The 17,591-nt window shown below is 70.7% G+C and overlaps 3 protein-coding genes across 4 annotated transcripts; 2 read left to right on the plus strand and 1 right to left on the minus strand.

Annotated features, from left to right (window-relative positions):
- Positions 1–206: 206 nt before the first annotated feature.
- On the plus strand, positions 207–7,041 carry CDC25B (cell division cycle 25B). Its single transcript, XM_082316359.1, is given in 17 exon segments — positions 207–416; positions 609–736; positions 1,509–1,560; positions 2,472–2,513; positions 2,745–2,781; positions 2,910–3,017; positions 3,098–3,217; positions 3,422–3,556; positions 3,698–3,772; positions 3,999–4,148; positions 4,150–4,179; positions 4,297–4,392; positions 4,718–4,780; positions 4,885–4,983; positions 5,579–5,712; positions 5,831–5,942; positions 6,160–7,041. Coding segments are annotated over 17 exon segments (1,650 nt in total). The 5' UTR covers positions 207–288; the 3' UTR covers positions 6,301–7,041.
- Positions 7,042–8,418: 1,377 nt separating this feature from the next.
- Positions 8,419–9,868, plus strand: AP5S1 (adaptor related protein complex 5 subunit sigma 1; the record flags this gene model as incomplete). The annotated part of the gene is made up of 2 exons (XM_082315778.1): positions 8,419–8,606; positions 9,324–9,868. 2 exons carry the CDS (start codon positions 8,419–8,421, stop codon positions 9,748–9,750), a joined length of 615 nt encoding a protein of 204 aa, XP_082171904.1. The 3' UTR covers positions 9,751–9,868.
- A 455-nt stretch (positions 9,869–10,323) lies between these two features.
- LOC309592260 (C-type lectin domain family 4 member F-like) lies at positions 10,324–13,649 on the minus strand. Of its 2 annotated transcripts, none has more exons than XM_082315473.1 (7): positions 13,529–13,649; positions 13,263–13,379; positions 13,057–13,137; positions 12,490–12,546; positions 12,231–12,382; positions 11,270–11,382; positions 10,324–11,192 (listed from the first exon to the last, which is right to left on the minus strand). In XM_082315473.1, exons 1-7 carry the CDS (start codon positions 13,614–13,616, stop codon positions 11,036–11,038), a joined length of 765 nt encoding a protein of 254 aa, XP_082171599.1. In that variant the 5' UTR covers positions 13,617–13,649; the 3' UTR covers positions 10,324–11,035. The 2 variants fall into 2 exon arrangements, with proteins under 2 accessions (XP_082171599.1, XP_082171598.1); XM_082315472.1 differs by having other exon boundaries at positions 12,490–12,549.
- Between the last annotated feature and the right edge of the window lie 3,942 nt (positions 13,650–17,591).

Genomic DNA, 17,591 nt, shown 5'->3' on the forward strand with positions numbered 1-17,591 from the left:
CCCCCGTCCCTCATCCCCCCTTCGGGCCGTGCCCCCCGTGTCCGTGCCCCCCCGCCCGTGCCCCCCCGTGTCCCCCCGTGTCCCCCCGTGCCCGTGCCCCCCCCGCGCGTGCCCCCCCGGCCCCGCCCCCGCCCCGCCCCCCGCTCCCTGTTATTTTTCGAATATAAATAGGGGCGGCGCGCGCCCGCCCCCCCCCCCGCCCCGGCCCCGCTCCGCGCCGCCCGCGCCCCGGCGCTATCGCGACAGATACACCGAAACTCGGGGGTAATTTGATTTTTCTGCACCCGGATGGCGGCGCGGGGCGGCCCCGGTCGCCGTGGGCTACCCGGGCTGGCGGCGGCGGCGGCGGGGCGAGCGGGCATGTCGCCGGTCACCACGCTGGCCCTGGACATGGGCAACCTGGCGGGGCTGGGCAGGTGAGTGGGGGGGGGGGGGGGCTGCCCTGCCCCACGCGTGGCTGCGGGACCCGGGTGGCCCCCTGCCGTGGGGGGGGGGGGGGGTGTTAAGGCGCTTTGGGGACCCCCGTTACCCCCTGCCCGCCCCCCGGGGAAGGGGCGCGGGCAGCCGGGGGTCGCCGCGGGCTGACCCCCCCTCCGCCCCGCCTGCAGCCACTGGGACACCCCGAAGCGGCGGGGGGCCGGGCTGTCGCCCCAGGGCCAGCGGGCCAGTCTGTCCCCGGCGCCGGTGGCCCCCGCTTCCTCCCGGGACTCCGTCTCCTCCGAGTCCTCGGACGCGGGTGAGTGATGGGTGCTGCCATGGACCCCCCCGGTGTCTGTCCCCCCCCCCCCCGGTGTCCGTCCCCCCCCGGTGTCTGTGTGTGTCCCCCCCCCCCCCGGTGTCCGTCCCCCCCCGGGCTGGGGGTGTGCAGAGGGAGCTGGGGCATTGGCCGGGGGGGGGGGGGGGGGCGGGCTCCTGGCGGGGGGGGGGGGGGGGGGGGCGCAGGGGACCCCCGCATGTGGGGACGGGACCCAGCCGAGCGGCTGGGGAGGCAGGGAGGGGGCTTGGGGCTGGGGGCTTTTTGGGGTGCATGTGGGAGCTCTGCGTCGCGCCCGCCCCGCGCCTCCTTCAAACTGGGACGTGCGTGTCCCCCCCCCGCGCTTCCGACTGCGGCCCCTTCCCTGCGGCGGGGGGCGGCGGGCAGGAGCCCCCAGCCCTGCTCCCCGCGGGCTCGGCCGTGCACCACCCCAGCGGGGTCCCCGATCGGGGTGACGGGGGCATCCTGGGGCTCCCAGGGTCGGTGCCCCCCCCTTGCCGCACCGGGGGGCTGGGGAGGGCCCCCCATGGGCACGCAGCGGCCGCCACCGCGGCCCCCTCCCCGGCGCTGGCTGAGCAGTGGGGGAGCAGAGCCGGGACGTGGGGGGCTCCTCCGCCCGGCCGCATCCTGCAAAGGGCCCCGCAGGCGCGGTGCCGGCGCTGTGCCGCAGCGAGGCCCGCGGCAGGGCATGGCTGGGTCCCCGGCGGGGCCCGATTCGCCCCCCCGGTGCTACCCCTGCCCCTTGTCCCCGCAGGAGTGGGGCTGGACTCCCCCACGCAGGAGGACCCCGCGGCGCTGGAGGAAGTGTGAGTACCCCGAACCCTGCCTGCCGCGGGCAGCGTGGGGCCCTGCCTGCAGCCGGCTGCCTGCGCTGCCCGCTCGCAGCCTCGCCGGGGGGGCTGTACCCCCCCAGATTTACTTTGGGCGGGGAGGGGGTGAGAAACCACCCTGCAGCGGGGAGAGCGGGGCCGTCGGCGCCGGTGCTGGGCGCAGCCCCGCTGCAGGCAGGGATCTGGCAGCGGGTGCAGGCAGGAAGCCCGCACGGCGCTGCCTTGCCGCGGTTGGGCCAAATCCTCTTCCGGGCCGCGCCGGCGGGGACGGCTGGCTGCCGGCTCGCCGCCTTGCCACGCAGCGGGGCAAGGGTGCCGAGCACCCCCCCGGGCTGCCGGCACTCCCCGGTGCCACGCCGGTGGCTTCGGCCGGCCGTTGGCGGAGCCTGGCCCGGCAGATGTGCCGGGTGAATGAGTAACCGGGGGCAGATGGTGGGGCCAGGGCAGCCGTGGGGCCGGGTGTGCTCGGCGGCTGGGGACGTGCCGGTTCCCATCCTGCCACGGTCCCCGTCCTGCCACGGCGTGCCGCCGGCAGGGCCATATGGCTGCCGGCCAGCATCCCCGGCATCCCCGCGGCGGGCGGATTTACATACAGGTGGAGAGCGGGCGCCGCTGCCGCCGGCTTTGTCTGGGCGCCGAGCGAGGTCAGTGGGGTGCCCCGGACCACCCCGGCGTGCTGCCCGCCCCCAGCCCCGGGTGGGGGTCCCCGGCCTGAAACCAGCGGTGTCCAGATGGGGCTTTAACCCTTCGTGGGGCTGAAAGCCCCAGCTGCCGGCCCCTGCCTGGGCTGGGGGCACTGTAAGGGCTGCCCACCCCCGGGCTCCTGGGCTGCCCGGGCTGGGGCACGGGGCTCCATCCCCCCGACCCCGGCTCTCCTCTCCCCGCAGCTTCGAGAAAGCGATCCTGGAGTCCGGGAGACTTCTCAAAGAGTAAGTGAAGGGGCTCTGTCCCCGCAGCGGGACCTGAAAGCCGGGCTGTCCCCGTGCCCTTTCCCGTCCCCAGATCGGGCCATCGGTGTTGCTTTGTGCCCGGAGGAGCTGCTGCCCCAGGGAGCGGTGACAGCTCTGGGGAGGTCTCACCCCGCTGCGGGGACCCGGGGGACACCGCTGGTCCAGCGGCCCCTCTCTCATTTAATCCTTTTCTTTCCCTGCTTCTTGCAGCAATAAGCTCCGTATCCGGAGGATCCACTCGCTGCCGGTAAGTCCCGAGGGCTCCGCGGGGCTGAGCGGAGGGCGGCCGGATCCTGCTGCCGAGCTGGGAGGAGGAGGATGGAGCAGGGGGGACAGGGGCTGCGCAGCACCCCTCACCCCCCGCCTGCCCCGCAGCCAGGGCTCCTGGAGGCCAGCCCCATCCTGAAGAACATCTCCCACTCCCGGGAATTCAATGGCCGCAGGGCCAGCGAGCAGCGGGGCCGGAGGGAGCCCGAGGACAAGGTGAGGGGGGCAGCGAGGCTGGGGAGGGGGGACAGGGAAGGGGTAGGGGGCTGCTAACGCCGTGCCCCCCCTTGCCACAGGAGGGGTTCGTCTTCAAGAAGCCGCAGAGGCCGGGTCAGCGCAGCCGGCTGCCCGCCGGCGATGGGGCTGCGGGCAGGGACGCCTTCGCCCAGAGACCCAGCTCCGCGCCCGACCTGCTGGTGAGAGGGGCCGGGGGGCTCCGGGGGGGCTCCGGGGGTGGGCGCCCCCGCTGCAGGGGCCGCTGCGCGGGGACCCGCTGCTCCAGCCCCCGCGTTCGCCCTGGAGACGCGAGGACGCGGGGGCTGAAGGGGCTGGGGGGCTCGGGGGGTGCTGGGACACCCGGTCGCCAAACGGGGCCGGCCCCTGAGCCGTGTCCTCCCCAGTTCGACACCCCCGAGAAGGAAAACGTCTCTGAGGGCGAGAGCCCCATCATACTGCGCCGGTGCTCCTTGACCTCCTCCATGTCTGAGGAGGAAGATGATGGCTTCATGGAGATCCTGGATGAGGAGGAGATGAAGGTAGGGAGGGCTCCTCCGCCTGGGGGGGCTGCGGGGCTGGGTGGACCCCGGGCACGGGTTGGGAAATGGCCAGTGGGACTCGGCCCCTTCACGCTCTCCTCTGCCTCTCCCCCGCGGCCCTCCCGGCTGCTGCCCCGGCAGAGCGATGCCGACGTGCCGCAGGGGATGGAGAACCTGCTGACCGCGCCGCTGGTGAGGAAGGAGGAGGCAGAGCCGGTACGTGGGAGCCTCGGGGGTGGATGGAGCCCCAGGCTCCCCCCTGGGGTCTCCAAGGGGGAGCCGGGGGCAAGGGGGTGAGCGGCACCAGCCCAGGGGCTTTGGGCTCATCCTGGGTGGTGCGCGGCCACCGGAGCAGGACCCTGGTCCCCTCGCCCTCGTGGTGCTGGTGGGAGCTGGGGGGATGCCGGACCCACGGGCAGCAACAGGGGCTCTCCCCGCACAGCGTCCCGCCAAGCGCGGCAAGTGCCGGCAGCTCTTCCGCTCGCCCTCGATGCCCAGCAGCGTCATCAGGCCCATCCTGAAGCGGATAGACCGGCCCCAGGACAGGGACACCCCCGTCAAAACCAAGCGGCGGAGGAGCGTGGCCGGTACCCCCCGGCGAGGAGGCGGCGGTGGCGGAGCCGGTGGGTGACGGGGAAGGCTTCAGGGTGAGGCGTCCTCGCCGGGGACTGCCCCGTGCCCCGGCTGCGCCGGCGCCTTTGCTAACGCCGGGGGGGTTTCTCCGGTTTGTGTCTCCGCAGAAAGCACGGCTGCTGCGCTCCAGGTCCTTCTGCCAGGAGGAGATCGAGAACCTGCTGGCCAACGACCACCGGGAGCTCATCGGGGACTTCTCCAAGGTAGGGTGGTGGCTGGAGGCCTGGGGGTGCCGCCCCCTTCCCCAAAGCAGAGGGGCTGTCAGCGGCGCCCTGCGCCAGTGCCGGAGCCCCAGCCCAGCTGGTGGCCCTTGCCCGGGGACAAGGGGACTCGGGGCGGTGGCTCTCCAGCCTGCAGACCCTGTAGCCCGTGAAGAGCCCCCTCGCTGCTCCTCTGGTGCCAGCACCGTGCCATGGGCATGGCTCCCGTGGGGGAGCCGATGTCGGGGTCGGGGGGAGCGGGTGACAGCCCCTGCCCCGGGAGGTGTCCCCGGGTCGGATCCTGACCCAGCACCCCCCTCTCCTCCAGGCTTATCTCCTGCAGACGGTGGAGGGGAAGCACCAGGACCTGAAGTACATTTCCCCCGAAATGGTAAGGGAGCAGCAGCCTCTCCCCGAAACCCCGCCGTGGGGGCTGCCTGCCTGGTGTACCCCCTCCCCGTGTCCCCCCGCCTCGGTGACGGGCTCCCCCCGCAGATGGTGGCGGTGCTGACGGGGCAGTTCAGCAGCCTCATCGAGAGCTGCGTCATCGTGGACTGCAGGTACCCCTACGAGTACGAGGGAGGCCACATCAAGGTCAGAACCGCCGCTGCACCCCTCGGGGCTGGGGCTGGGGTTGGGGGGCTCCTGTGGGCTGGGGGTGTCTCCAACCCATCAAACCTCAGAGGGGCTGATCCCCCCCCCCCCCCGAGGGGCTGAGCCTCCCCAAAGGTGCCGATCCCCCTCCCAGAGGGGCTGAATCCCCTCCCAGAGGGGCTGAGCCTCCCCAAAGGTGCTGATTCCCCCGCAAAGGTGCTGAGCCCCCCCAGAGGGGCTGATTTCCCCCCCCCCCCCAGAGGGGCTGATTTCCCCCCCCCAAAGGTGCTGATCCCCCCCCCCAGAGGGGCTGAATCCCCTCCCAGAGGGGCTGAGCCTCCCCAAAGGTGCTGATTCCCCCACAAAGGTGCTGAGCCCCCCCAGAGGGGCTGATTCCCCCCTAAAGGTGCTGATCCCCACCCCAGGGGGGCTGAGCCTCCCCAAAGGTGCTGAGCCCCACCTGGAAGGAGGAAGGGGGTGATGCCAGTGCCCCTGTAGATGGGACGATGCTGGTGGCGGGGGGCAGCGTACTGAGGCCCCCCCAGATGAAACAGGAGGCGGGGGGGGGATGAAGGTGCCTCCTCTGCCTCCCCAGGGCGCCGTCAACCTGCCGATGGAGCAGGACGTGGAGGAGTTCTTGCTGAAGAAGCCCATTGTGCCCTTCGACGCCAGCAAGAGGGTGATCGTCATCTTCCACTGCGAGTTCTCCTCCGAGAGGGGGCCCAGGATGTGAGTGGGGGGCGCGGGGGTGGGCGCTGGGGTCTGCTGGACCCCCCGGGCACGGCCGGATCCTGGCTCGGTGACATCCCCGCCGCGGCCCCTTCCCATCGCCTTTCCCCGCCCGCAGGTGCCGGTTCGTCAGGGAGAAGGACCGAGCCTGTAACGAGTACCCCCACCTCCACTACCCTGAGCTCTACGTCTTGAAGGGGGGGTACCGGGAGTTCTTCCCCCAGTACCAGGTGAGCCCCCCCTTTGCTCCCTGGGCGGGAAGGGGGTCCCTGCCAGGAGGGGAGGGAAAAAAACCCCCTCTCCCCTCCCCAAACCCTGCCCTGCGGGGGGAAGGGGGGGTCTGGCTCTGAGCCTCCCGGGGCAGGGGGTCCCGGGGCGCTGGGTTTGCCCCTGGGTGGGTGGGCGGTGGGCCACACCGCGGGTGCTGACGGGGCCGCGGGTGCCCAGGCCCACTGCGAGCCGCAGGACTACCGCCCCATGCACCACGAGGACTTCAAGGAGGACCTGCGCAAGTTCCGCCTGAAGAGCCGCACCTGGGCGGGCGAGCGCAGCAAGCGGGAGCTCTACAGCCGCCTCAAGAACTTCTGATGGCTCCGGGGGGCCCCCGGCAGCCCCCCGCCGCCGTCCCCCCCCGGGGCTGCCGTCGGGCAACACCTCCCAGCCCGAAACCCGGCCGCCCCCAGCCCCCTGCCAGCTGCCCTGCGCAGCATCCCCGACCTCGGCAGCGGGATGGGGGGCGTGGTTGTGGGTTTAGCCCTTTTTACCCTAAAAAAGGGTAAAAAAAAAAAAAAAAAAAAGGGGTTTAGGTTTTACCCTAAATGGGGGCTGGGGGCTGCTCCCTCCAGCCCAGGCCATCAGTCACTGCCAGGCTCAGCCGCCTTCTGGGGGGGAGCAGCGCTGCGGGGGGCCATGGGGCAGCCCCCCAAGCCAGTGCCCCCCTTCCCCTTGCACCCTGGGCCAGGGGCGCTGTGCCAGCACATCCCCCCTGTGCCCTGGGGGGGCCACGGGGAGACCCTCTCTGGGGCTGGGAGCCCCCCAGGGTGCGTTTGGGTGCCCCCAGGGAGGGTGGGGACCCCCCAGGAGGGCTGGGAGCCCCCAGGGGGGCTTAATTGGCAGAACTCCTACAGAAAAGCACTTAAACCTTCTTTGCAGCCGGCGAGCGCTGCGGGACCCCGGCCCTTCTCCGCTTGCAGGGGTGGGTGCCTGGGGGTGGGCACCCCGCGGGTGCCCCTGTAAGTCACCGACCGCCTGGGTTTGTTGGGGTTTTGTGGTTTTTTTTATTGTCAGGTTTATTTGCCCCTCATCTTATTTAAAGCAGTTTGTTACCTTCCTCTAAGCCAGCTGTGGTTAACTTCAGGGGGTGCAAGGGGCTTCACCCCGGAGCCGGGGGGCTGAGCAGTTGCCTGCGAACCGGAGCGCGGGGAGCCGGGGAGGGCTGGAGGCGTCCCCTCGGCCCGGAGCTGCCGCTGTCGGGCCGCATCCAGGTCTTGTTTGTCTTCAGGGTTTTTTTTTTTGTGCGGTCCCCGTTAATAACTCCGTCAGGAGGGAGAGCAAACCCGCGTCCCCGGCCCTGCTCTGCGACTGGGGGCTGCGGGGGCCCGACGGGGAGAGCTGTTGGCAGGGGGAGGGTTGGGGTGATGGCGTCCCTGTGGGGCTGGGGGCTTCTCGGGGGGGGGGGGGGGGAACGCCTCACACTGGTCCTGTCCCCCCCAAGCCATGCTGTTCCCCCTCCCCACGCCCTGTTCCCCCCCCCCAGGGTGATCCTGTGTGTCCCCCCTGCCCTGTCACACCCCCCCCCCCCAAGGTGAACCTGTGTCGCCCAGGCCATGCTGCTCCCCCCTGCCCCACCCCAGGGTGATCCTGTCCCCCCCCAGCCTCTGTTGTTGTCCCAGCCCTGTCCCCCCAACCCCGTCACCCTCCCAGAGTGATCCTGTGTCCCCCCAGGCCCTGCTGTCACCCCCCCAGGTGATCCTGTGCCCCCCCTGCCCTGCTGCTCTCCCCCACCCCAGCCCTGCCATCCCCCCAGGGTGATCCTGTCCCCCCAGTCTCTGTTTTTCCCCCCCCTCTCCCAGGCCCTGTCCCCCTGAGTGATCCTGTGTGTCCCCCCCAGCCCTGTCACCCCCCCCAAGGTGATCCTGTGTGTCCCCCCCAGCCCTGTCACCCCCCCCAAGGTGATCCTGTGTGTCTCCCCCAGCCCTGTCACCCCCCCTAGGGTGATCCTGTGTGTCCCCCCAGCCCTGTCACACCCCCCCCACAAAGTGAACCTGTGTCCCTCAGGCCCTGCTGTCCGTGTGTCCCCGTCCCCCCCCCCCCGGTGATCCTGTCCCCCCCCCGGTGGCCCTGTCCCCGCCGCCATGCTGCCCGCCAGGCCCTGCCACCCCTCCCAGCCCGTACTTCCTCCTCCTACCCTAAGCCCCGCCCACCAGCCCTTTCTCCGCCAATCAGCGCGCCGCCCGCCTAACCGTGACCAATCACGACCCGGCGCTGTCACGTGCGGCGGGTGGGCGCCAAGCTTCCCCGCCCTCCTCTTCACACCCACCAATCGCCGCCGCTCCCTTCCGCGTCGCCCAACCGCCGCCTTCCTTCGCCGGTCCGACCAGCGTCCCGACACACCCGCCGACCAATGACAACCGGCGGAGGGGGCGGGCCGGCTCCGCCCCCCGCCCCGCGTGCCGCGCGGCGGGCCGGGGTCGCGGCGGCGTTGCCATGGTGCGGGCGTTCCTGCTGCTGGCGCCGGGCGGGGCGGAGCCCCCAGGCCCCGCCCCCCCGGGCCACGCCCCCTGCCGCCTCCTCTACACGCGTGTTTTCGGGACCCCCCCCGGGACCCCCCCCGTCCCCGGGGACCCCCCCCGGCAGCGCCTTCGCCGTAAGGAGCAGCTGCTGGTCGTGGCCAGGTACCCGGGACCCCCCCCACGCTGGGTGGGACCCACGCGTGGGGACCCCCCCTCCGTGGGACAGCCCCCCTCCGAGGGAACCCCCCCCCCCTCTGAGGGACCCCTCCCTCCGTGGGACCCCCCCCATCCGAGGGACCCCCCCCCCCTCCAAGGGACCCCCCCCCCCCTCCGAGGGACCCCTCCCTCCTCCAAGGAGCTCCTCCCTCCGAGGGACCCCCCCCATCCGAGGGACCCCCCCCCCTCCAAGGGACCCCCCCGCCTCCGAGGGACCCTCCCTCCTCCAAGGGACCCCCCCCTCCGTGGGACCCCCCCCCCCTCCAAGGGACCCCCCTCTCCGTGGGACCCCCCCTTCCTGGGGATGCTGGGCTCGGTGGGACCCCCGGAACCATGAACATCCCCCCCCCCCCATCAGCCCCAGGGTCATCGGGACCCCCAGGGCCACGACACCCCCTTTTTTAGGGGGAGGGGGGCTCCTGGGATTTGCAGGACCCCCAGGGCGGTGACACCCCCCCTCCGTGGGATTCCCCCTTCTTTGGGGTTCAGTGGGACCCCCAGAGCTGTGACAACCCCCTTTTGGGGGGGACAGGGCTCGGCGGGACCCCCGGGGCCGTGGTTCCACGGCCCCGGGGGTCCCGCCGAGCCCTGTCCCCCCCAACAGAGAGGTTCCCTGGATTTGGGGGGGGGGTCTTAACGCGAGGGTCCCCCCTTCTTTCCCAGGCAAGTGGCCTCCCAGTGCCGATTACTTCAGTCATCCTCGGGGCGCCCGTCCTCCCCCCAACTCCCCCAGCTCCCCGACGAGCCCATCTCGCTGCAAGACGCCCCGGGGGGGCTGTTCCAGTTGCCCCCCGGTGACCCCTTCCCCGAACGGGTGACGGTGGCTTGGTTATCGGTGTTTGCCCTCGCCTTCGCTTTGGTTTGCGATCCCCAAGAGAATCTATCGTTGGCCGAAATCACCCTACGCCGCCTGGCCCCGCGTCTCCTCGTCTCCCTGCGCCTCCTCGGCCCCGGCGCCGACGTCCTGCTCCGACCCGACGCCGCCGACGTCCTCCTCGACCGACTCCTGCCCCACGGCCAGATGCTTTTCCTCAACGAACGGTTCCTCCAGGCCGTGGACCGGGAGGTGGGCGGCAAAGCATCCCGCTGAGCCACAGCCGGCGTCCCTGCCCCGATATTTTGTGGGGAGAGAGAAGGGAGGGATCCGAGACGGTCGCCAGCAGGATGGATGGGAAAAGCGGCTCAGGAATAAAGAGCAACGAGAGCAAGGAGCAGGTTTTTAATCCCTTTATCCCCCTGGATGCCGTCGCAGGAGGCCTGGGGAGTGCTAATAGTCCCCATAAAAATCCGCCCGGAGCTGGGACGGCGCAGCGTTCCCGCACCGCTTTGTGCGCACAGGGCGGCGGGCGATGGCTCGGCGCGGCTGTAAATGGACGTTACAAAAGCGGTGGTTCTCCCCGGGGGGGTCGGCAAACCTCCCACCCGCCGGCCCGAAGGACGGACGGGCGCTGGGCGCCTCCGTCCCCTCCGAGCGAGGGACCCCGCGTTGGGGTTTCCCCGGGGGGGTGCTTTGGGGCGGGCGGGGGTCCCTGGCGGGGGAGCAGTGGCTGTGGGCGGCACAGGTCCCCTCTGCTGTGGGACAGGACGGCTGGGGACGGGGACAGGAGGGACCCCGGGGGGGACGGGGACAGGAGGGACCCCGGGGGGGATGGGGCCGCCGGGGGGTGCAACCGGCCCTGCTGCATCAGGGTCGGTGGGGCGGAGGATTAAATAACCGGGCAGCGGGGCAGGACGCGGCCGTGTGCCCGGCACGGGGTGTTGGTTGTCCCCAGATGATGCCGCTCAGGGCGGGGGGGACATAGGTGATGCCCTGGGAGGTGGCAGGAGCCAGCACCCACCCGCCCGGTGGCACAGCGGTGAGCGGGGTGCCAGGAGAGCCGGGGAGCTGGGAGCCACCGTGCCCGGCTCTCCCGCCACCGCCGGCGTGCCAGGGACAGGCTGGGCGCTGCATCGGCCCTGCAGAGAGGCTGCCGGGGGGCCGGACCCCAAAACCGCACCAGTAAAGCTGAAGCGCCCGGGGAGCAGCGCTGGGCATCGGCGGTGCCGGGCTTCAGCCGCGGTGGGTCTCTGGCTGTGCCGCCGGCTGGGATCTGGCCAGGCGCGCCGGTGGGGGCTGCAGGCGCAGAGGGGTCCCGGGGAGGGCGAGAGGCAGCCGGGGAGGTGCAGCGGGAGCGGTTTAATCAGAGCCGAGCGAGGGCCTCTGGGCGCGGGGGGCAGCGCCGGGATGGCACCGGGGTCCGGAGCGTTGGCGGCGGCGTGGCACGGGCGCTCGCCTGGGAGCTGCCCTGCTTCAGGGAGGAGCGGGGGTCCCCGGGGGGCTCATCCGGCACGCGTGCGCGGGGCGAGCGGGCTGGCGCGGGGCCGGCCGCGGGGCCTCAGGGCCAGCTCAGGTCCCTCTTGCAGATCCAGGCGAAGGTGAAGTTGCAGTTATGGTCGTTCCAGAGGCCGTTGCCCATGGGGTGGATCTGGGCGCATTCCTCCCGGCCCCAGTGTCCGTGGTCCGTGTTGTCCGGCTGTCCCGCCGCCCAGAAACTGCCGGGGCAGAGCGGGGTCAGCGGGGAGGGGCCGGGGGCCGGGGGTGCCGGCCTCCCCCCCGCAGCCCCGCTCACCTCTGGGCCTGGGAGTAGGCAGTGCCGTCCACCCAGCGCCAGGAGCCCCCCGGGCCCGTGGCCACCAGGCCGATCCAGTAGGATCCTCCCCTCGTCTCCTGCGCCAGGTAGTCCTGCGGGACAGGGCAGGGGCGCGGGCAGGAGGGAGTGTGGGCAGGGCGCACGGGCAGGAGGGGGCATGGGCAGGAGGGCGCACGGGCAGGAGGGAGTGTGGGCAGGGTGCACGGGCAGGAGGATGCACAGGCAGGAGGGCGCACGGGCAGGAGGGCGCACGGGCAGGAGGGGGCACAGGCAGGAGGGCACACGGGCAGGAGGGCACATGGGCAGGGGGCACGGGCAGGAGGATGCACAGGCAGGAGGGTGCACGGGCAGGAGGGGGCATGGGCAGGAGGGTGCACGGGCAGGAGGGAGTGTGGGCAGGGGGCATGGGCAGGAGGGCGCACGGGCAGGAGGGTGCACAGGCAGGAGGGCGCACGGGCAGGAGGGTGCACAGGCAGGAGGGTGCACAGGCAGGAGGATGCACAGGCAGGAGGGCGCACGGGCAGGAGGGTGCACGGGCAAGAGGGCGCACGGGCAGGAGGGCACACGGGCAGGAGGGTGCACAGGCAGGAGGATGTACAGGCAGGAGGGCGCACGGGCAGGAGGGTGCACAGGGGCAGGAGGGCGCACAGGCAGGAGGGCACATGGGCAGGGGGCACGGGCAGGAGGGTGCACGGGCAAGAGGGTGTGCGGGCAGGAGGGCACACGGGCAGGAGGGGGCACAGGCAGGAGGGTGCACAGGCAGGAGGGGGCACAGGCAGGAGGGCGCACGGGCAGGAGGGTGCACAGGCAGGAGGGCGCACGGGCAGGAGGGTGCACAGGCAGGAGGGGGCACGGGCAGGAGGGCGCACGGGAGCAGGCAGCAGCAGGGCAGGGCAGGCAGGAGAGGGCGGCGATGGGCGCTGCAGCCCCTTGCACCCACCTGCTCGTCGAGGCTGGTGATGGAGGCGAGGTGGGCGTGCGTGGAGCGGCAGGCGGCCTCCGCCTCGGCCCAGGACTTCTGCTCCCCCGAGAAGAAGTAGATCCTGCCGCGGTGGTACCGCCAGCCCAGGGACAGCCCCTGCAGCCACCGCCCTGCGGAGCGGGCAGCCGTGGGGCCGGGGCGGCAGCTGCCGGGGCCGGGGGGGCCGGGGCGGCCCAGGGATGGCTGTCACCCCCCGTCCCCTCCCCAGGGATGTTACCAAGGTTCTCCGTCCGCTTCTGCACCACTGCCGGGCTCTCACTGGGGCTCCAGGGACCTGCTATGGCGTCAGGGAGAGGAGCCAGCAGCAGCCTGCCCGCCACCCCAGCAGGGGCTGCGGGCAGGGGCTGGGGGCAGGGGCTGGGGGCAGGGACTGCAGGCAGGGGCCAGAGGCAAGCGCTGATGGGCAGGGGTTGTGGGCAGGGGCTGCGGGCAGGGGCTGGTGGGCAGGGGCTGCGGGCAGGGACTGCAGGCAGGGGCTGTGGGCAGGGGCTGCAGGCAGGGGCTGTGCGCAGGGGTTGTGGGCAGGGGTTGTGGGCAGGGGCTGCGGGCAGGGGCTGGTGGGCAGGGGCTGCGGGCAGGGACTGCGGGCAGGGGCTGTGGGCAGGGGCTGCGGGCAGGGGCTGTGCGCAGGGGCTGCAGGCAGGGGTGTGGGCAGGGGCTGCGGGCAGGGGCTGTGGGCAGGGGCTGTGGGCAGGGGCTGCGGGCAGGGGCTGTGCGCAGGGGCTGCAGGCAGGGCTGTGGGCAGGGGCTGGGGCACCAGGGGCAGCCGCCGGCTTCCACTCACTGTAGGTGTCATGCAGCAGAAGGGCCCTGACTGCTGCCAGCTCTGCCCGCGCTGCCTTCAGTTCTGCCTGGCCCCGCACGTCTGGGAAGGGCAGGGCAGCGGGTCAGCGCCGTGCCAGGGCTGCCTGCGGGCTCCTGCCCGCTCCCAGCCCCTGCCTGCTCCTGGCCCCTGCCAGGCATCGCCGGGGCCCTGCCGGCGGCACTTACGCAGGGCGATGAGGGCTGCCAGGGTGGCCCCCAGCACCAGGACCACCCCTATGCCCACGGCCAGGACGGTGCCCTGCGCCCTGCAGGATGCGGCCGGAGGGGACCTGGGCGCCGGTGCTGCGGGAGAGAAGCCGGAGGTGCCCTGAGCCGGGGCTGAGCCATCCCGGGGGACCCCGGCACGGCCGGGAGAGGAGCCGGGCCGCGGAGGGAAGGGGCTCAGCCAGCTGCCTGCTCCTGCCCGCAGCATCCCCGCGGGCAGGGCTTACCTCGAGCGGGGCTGGGTGGGTAGCGGATCTTCAGGCTCTCGTACAGGTCCGGCCCTGCCGTGGCCATCCCTGGCAGCTGGCCCGGCATGGGGAGCCTCGGCACGCGCCGGCGAGAGCAGCCCAAAGTGCCAGGAAAGGGAACTTGGCAGCTGGGCAGGCCCACAGCAGCTTGCGGGTGCCGGTTCCTGCTGCCGGCCAGGGCGTCACACGCGTCCCGCCGCCCCGAGTGGCATCATCTGGGGACAACCCCCCGTGCAGGGCTCATGGCCACGTTCCCAGTCCCCATCCCCCACCCGTGGCCAGCTCCTGCCCCAGCCCCTGGCCCTGACGCTGTGGTTTTGTCCCAAAACGCGTCTCAATCGCAATTTGTGCTTCCCACCCGCAGAAACGCTGGGGGAACCTCTGAATCCCAGAGGGAACCGGCTCCTGGCTCCCGGTGCACCCAGCCCGGCGTGCCCGGTGCTGCGGGGCTGCCAGCCCTCATCCTCCCGACCTGCCAGGAGGGCCGGCAGCCTTCAAACGGGGCGGGCAGCACGAGGAGAAGGGCTGTTGTTGTCATCGTCATCATCACCATCATCATCACCATCATCATCATCATCACCATCATCATCACCGCCATCATCATCACTGTTACACCGGCAGCGCGCAGGGGCAGTGTTCTGCCCGCCTGGGAAGCCACGCGGCGGGCATGGGGATGGATGCCCAGGACAGGCATTATCCCGGCAGGATCCGTGCCGGGTCGGGAGCGGGGAGCTGCCGTCTGGCACTGGGTGAAGCCCCGTGTGCCCGGACCGTGCCGGGGGCTGCGATGGGCACCTCCCGGCAGCACCGCGCGGGCTGGGGCTCCCCACCGGCGGTGAACCCCCAAAGCACCGACCCCGGGCGCTGCGGCGGGGCAGCCGGCACCAGCCGGCACCACCACCACCCACGGCACAGACCTCGCCAGCGCTGGCACCGCACCCTCCCCAGGCCCCCGGCTGCCCGCGCGCTGCTCCGGAAACACCAGCACGTGGTATTTCAGGGCTTCGGGGTTTTTTTCCTCATTTCAGCCCAAACCGCCATCGCGTTTGACGCAGTTGCCGGAAATTGCTTCAAATGTGCAGAAACGGCGTTTTCCCAGCCAATGGAGGAATTGCCCAAAAGCCCAGGGCTGCGTTTCCGCACAGCCCCCGCTGCTGCACCAGTGGCCCTGCGGCGGGCAGACCTTCCTCCTCCTCCTCCTCCCCTGCTCTTCCCCGCTCCCCCTCCCCAGGGCACGGACCCCCCCGGCTCCGCCGCCACTGGCTGCGGTGCCGCTGCCGTCCCCATCCCCGGCACCCCTGAGCTCCAGCTGAGTTGCCCGCTGGCTCGGAGCCGGCTGCCGGCACGGAATCGGAGGCAGCCCTGGCTGCACCGGGGCGGCGAGGGGCCACCGCCGAGGGTCTCTGCAGCCGCACCGGCACTGCCCCAAGTCCTCCGCCTCGCCTGCATGCCCTCACCCTTTAGCCGCTCCATTTCATTTTCTTTTCACCCATTTTTCCCATTTAAGTGCCCGTCTCTTTAGGTAAGCGTTAGCGTAATGGGCTTTTTTTGCGTGGCTTTTGTGTTGAGAAGACTTTTGGGTTTGGCCGCACGGCGGGCTCTGCCGCGGAGCGGGGTTTTGGTGGTTCCCTCTTGAGCCATGTCTCTGCGGCCAGCCCCAGCGGGGCCAGGAGCGGCAGGGCTGAGCGGGGCCGAGGGGCTCCGCAGAGCCCGGGCCTCTCTCCCTGGCAAGGCCGGCTTTCCTCCCGCTTGTGCCGAGGCTTCTTGTCCAGGAACGGCGGAGCAGGACGCACGGACAGCCGCGTTTCCCAACGTGCCCTGGCTGAGGGCACGGCGCGGGCAGGGGTCCTCCGCGGGACCTCGAGCATCATTTCTGCATCGAACCTGGTTTCAAGTCTCGGGGGGATTAACCAAATTGTCCTGCTACTGCCACTGTTTTCTGCCCTGGCAGAGACCCGCAGCCCCTCCGGTTTTCCTCGGTGGTCTGTAGACACCGCCAGCATCCGTCTCCGCTCACCGGTGCCGTAGCTCTCCTCTTTCTCGCTTGGGCTTCCAGTCCATCAAGGTTCTCTGCTTGGACTGGGCGTTAGGGAAAGGTTCTTGACCGAGAGGGAGGCCGGTCACTGGAACGGGCTCCCCGGGGAAGCGGTCACGGCACCAAGCCCGTCAGCCTTCAAGGAGCGCCGGGAGCCAGGCGGTTTAGTGGTCCTGTAGTAGATTAGGTAGTCCTGCGAGGAGCAGGGAGCTGGACTCGATGGGTCCCTTCCAACTTGAGATATTCTGTGATTCTACGTATTGGCATAGTAACATTTAATTTATTGGGCTGTGCTCTGCTTTTCTGCCAACACAGCTCCATCATTCCTACATAAGGTGGATACGGACTCTAATGCCTTGAGTCTTCGCTTTCCTACCTGATTTTTTACGAAGTTTTCCAGGGATAGAGCACCACCAAATCCGGGAGCGGCATCAGATGGAGGCTCTCGCCCGTTGGGAGCCGCCGGGACCTCGGCGGGTGAGAGGATGCGGCCGGGGCTTGCGGCGTTGTGCAACGGGGTGAGTCAGGGCTGACGTCCCCCGGCACCCCTGGCCAGGAGGCTGGGCGATGCTGGAGAGGCGGCGGGAGGGAGATGAGAGGCTGGGGAGGGGGAAGGAAGCCAGCTCGTCCGCGGGTTGCGCAAGCGGTGAATCACAGAGTTATCGCATATCTCGGGTTGGAGGGGAGCCGTCAGGATCATGGAGTCCATCGCACGGCGAGGAGCAGGGAGGGAGCAGTCCCTCCCAACTCGAGATGTTCTATGATTCTTTGACTACCTACAACTACACCACACGGCTAAGAGCATCACCCAGTGCTCCTCGAACTCTGCCAGGCTTGGTGTCGTGGCCGCTTCCCTGGGGACCCCCTTCAGCTCCACCAGCTCGATGTCCTCCTTCTGTTGGGGTGCCCCAAACTGCAGCCAGTGCAGCGCAGAGGGGGACGATCGCCTCCCTCGACCGGCTGGCAATCCTTGCTGGACCAGCACCCAGGACACGGTTGGCCCTTTGGGCTACCAGGGCGCGCTATTGGCTCCTATTCAACTTGCCATCAACGAGACCCCCCGGAGCTCTTTCCGCGGGGCTGCTCTCCGGCCTCTCGTCCCCCGAGTGGTAGGTAGGACCAGGATCACCCCCTCCCAGGCGGGGAAGCCGGCGCTTGCCCTTGTTCAATGCCATACGGTTGGTGACCGCCCGGCTCGCTCTGTAAGGCCTCGCTGCCCTCCAGGGGGTCCACAGCTCCTCCTCGTCCAGGGCGACCTTGGCACGAGCAGAAGCGGAGCTGGTTAAGCAGGACTTTCCCCTCACGAACCCGTGCTGGCGACGACCGACGACTGCGTTGCCTCTCAAGTGGTTTTCAGTCGCTCCCGGGATAACCTTCTCCATCACCTTAGCGGGCACTGAAGCGAGGCAGGCTGTAATCACCCGGGTCTTCCTTCTGACCCTGCTTCGAAATCGGGACACCGTCTGCCAGCTTCCAGCCGACCGGGACCTCTCCGGACTCCCAAGCCCGTTGAAAAATAATGGAGAGAGGTCCCGCGATAACCCCAAGAGATGGTACCGTGATACCGTCGCGATATCACGACGCGATGTGATAACGTCAGGGAGCGGGCAGGGGAGGGAGGAGGTCCCCAGCAGAGTCGAGTGATTCAAGATCGGCTTTGCAGCAGCAGGCAGGAGCCCCGGCTGCGGGCAGGAGCCCACGTTGCAGGCTACAGACCCAAGCCAGGGCACGGAGCGGAGCACAAATAATGCCAAATAGTGAAAAATTCCTTCAAAACGGGATGGCGCCTGCGTGCTGTCCCCAAACAGCCGAGCTGCCCCGCGAGAGGATGCTCCAGGGCCGCCCGTCAGCCTGTGCCCCTCTCTGCGTGCGGGGTTTGCCCAAGCCTGCCCTGCACCCCGCTGCCTGCACCCGCCTCCGGCCCAGCCAGCCCAGATCGAGTCAGCCGGCTTTCTGACGGGGAGCTGGGGGAGCAAACCTTGTCCTGGGGCTCTGCCGGGAAGATCA

This window comes from Platalea leucorodia (genome assembly GCF_965183815.1).
Source record: "Platalea leucorodia genome assembly, chromosome: 6".
NCBI lineage: Eukaryota > Metazoa > Chordata > Aves > Pelecaniformes > Threskiornithidae > Platalea > Platalea leucorodia.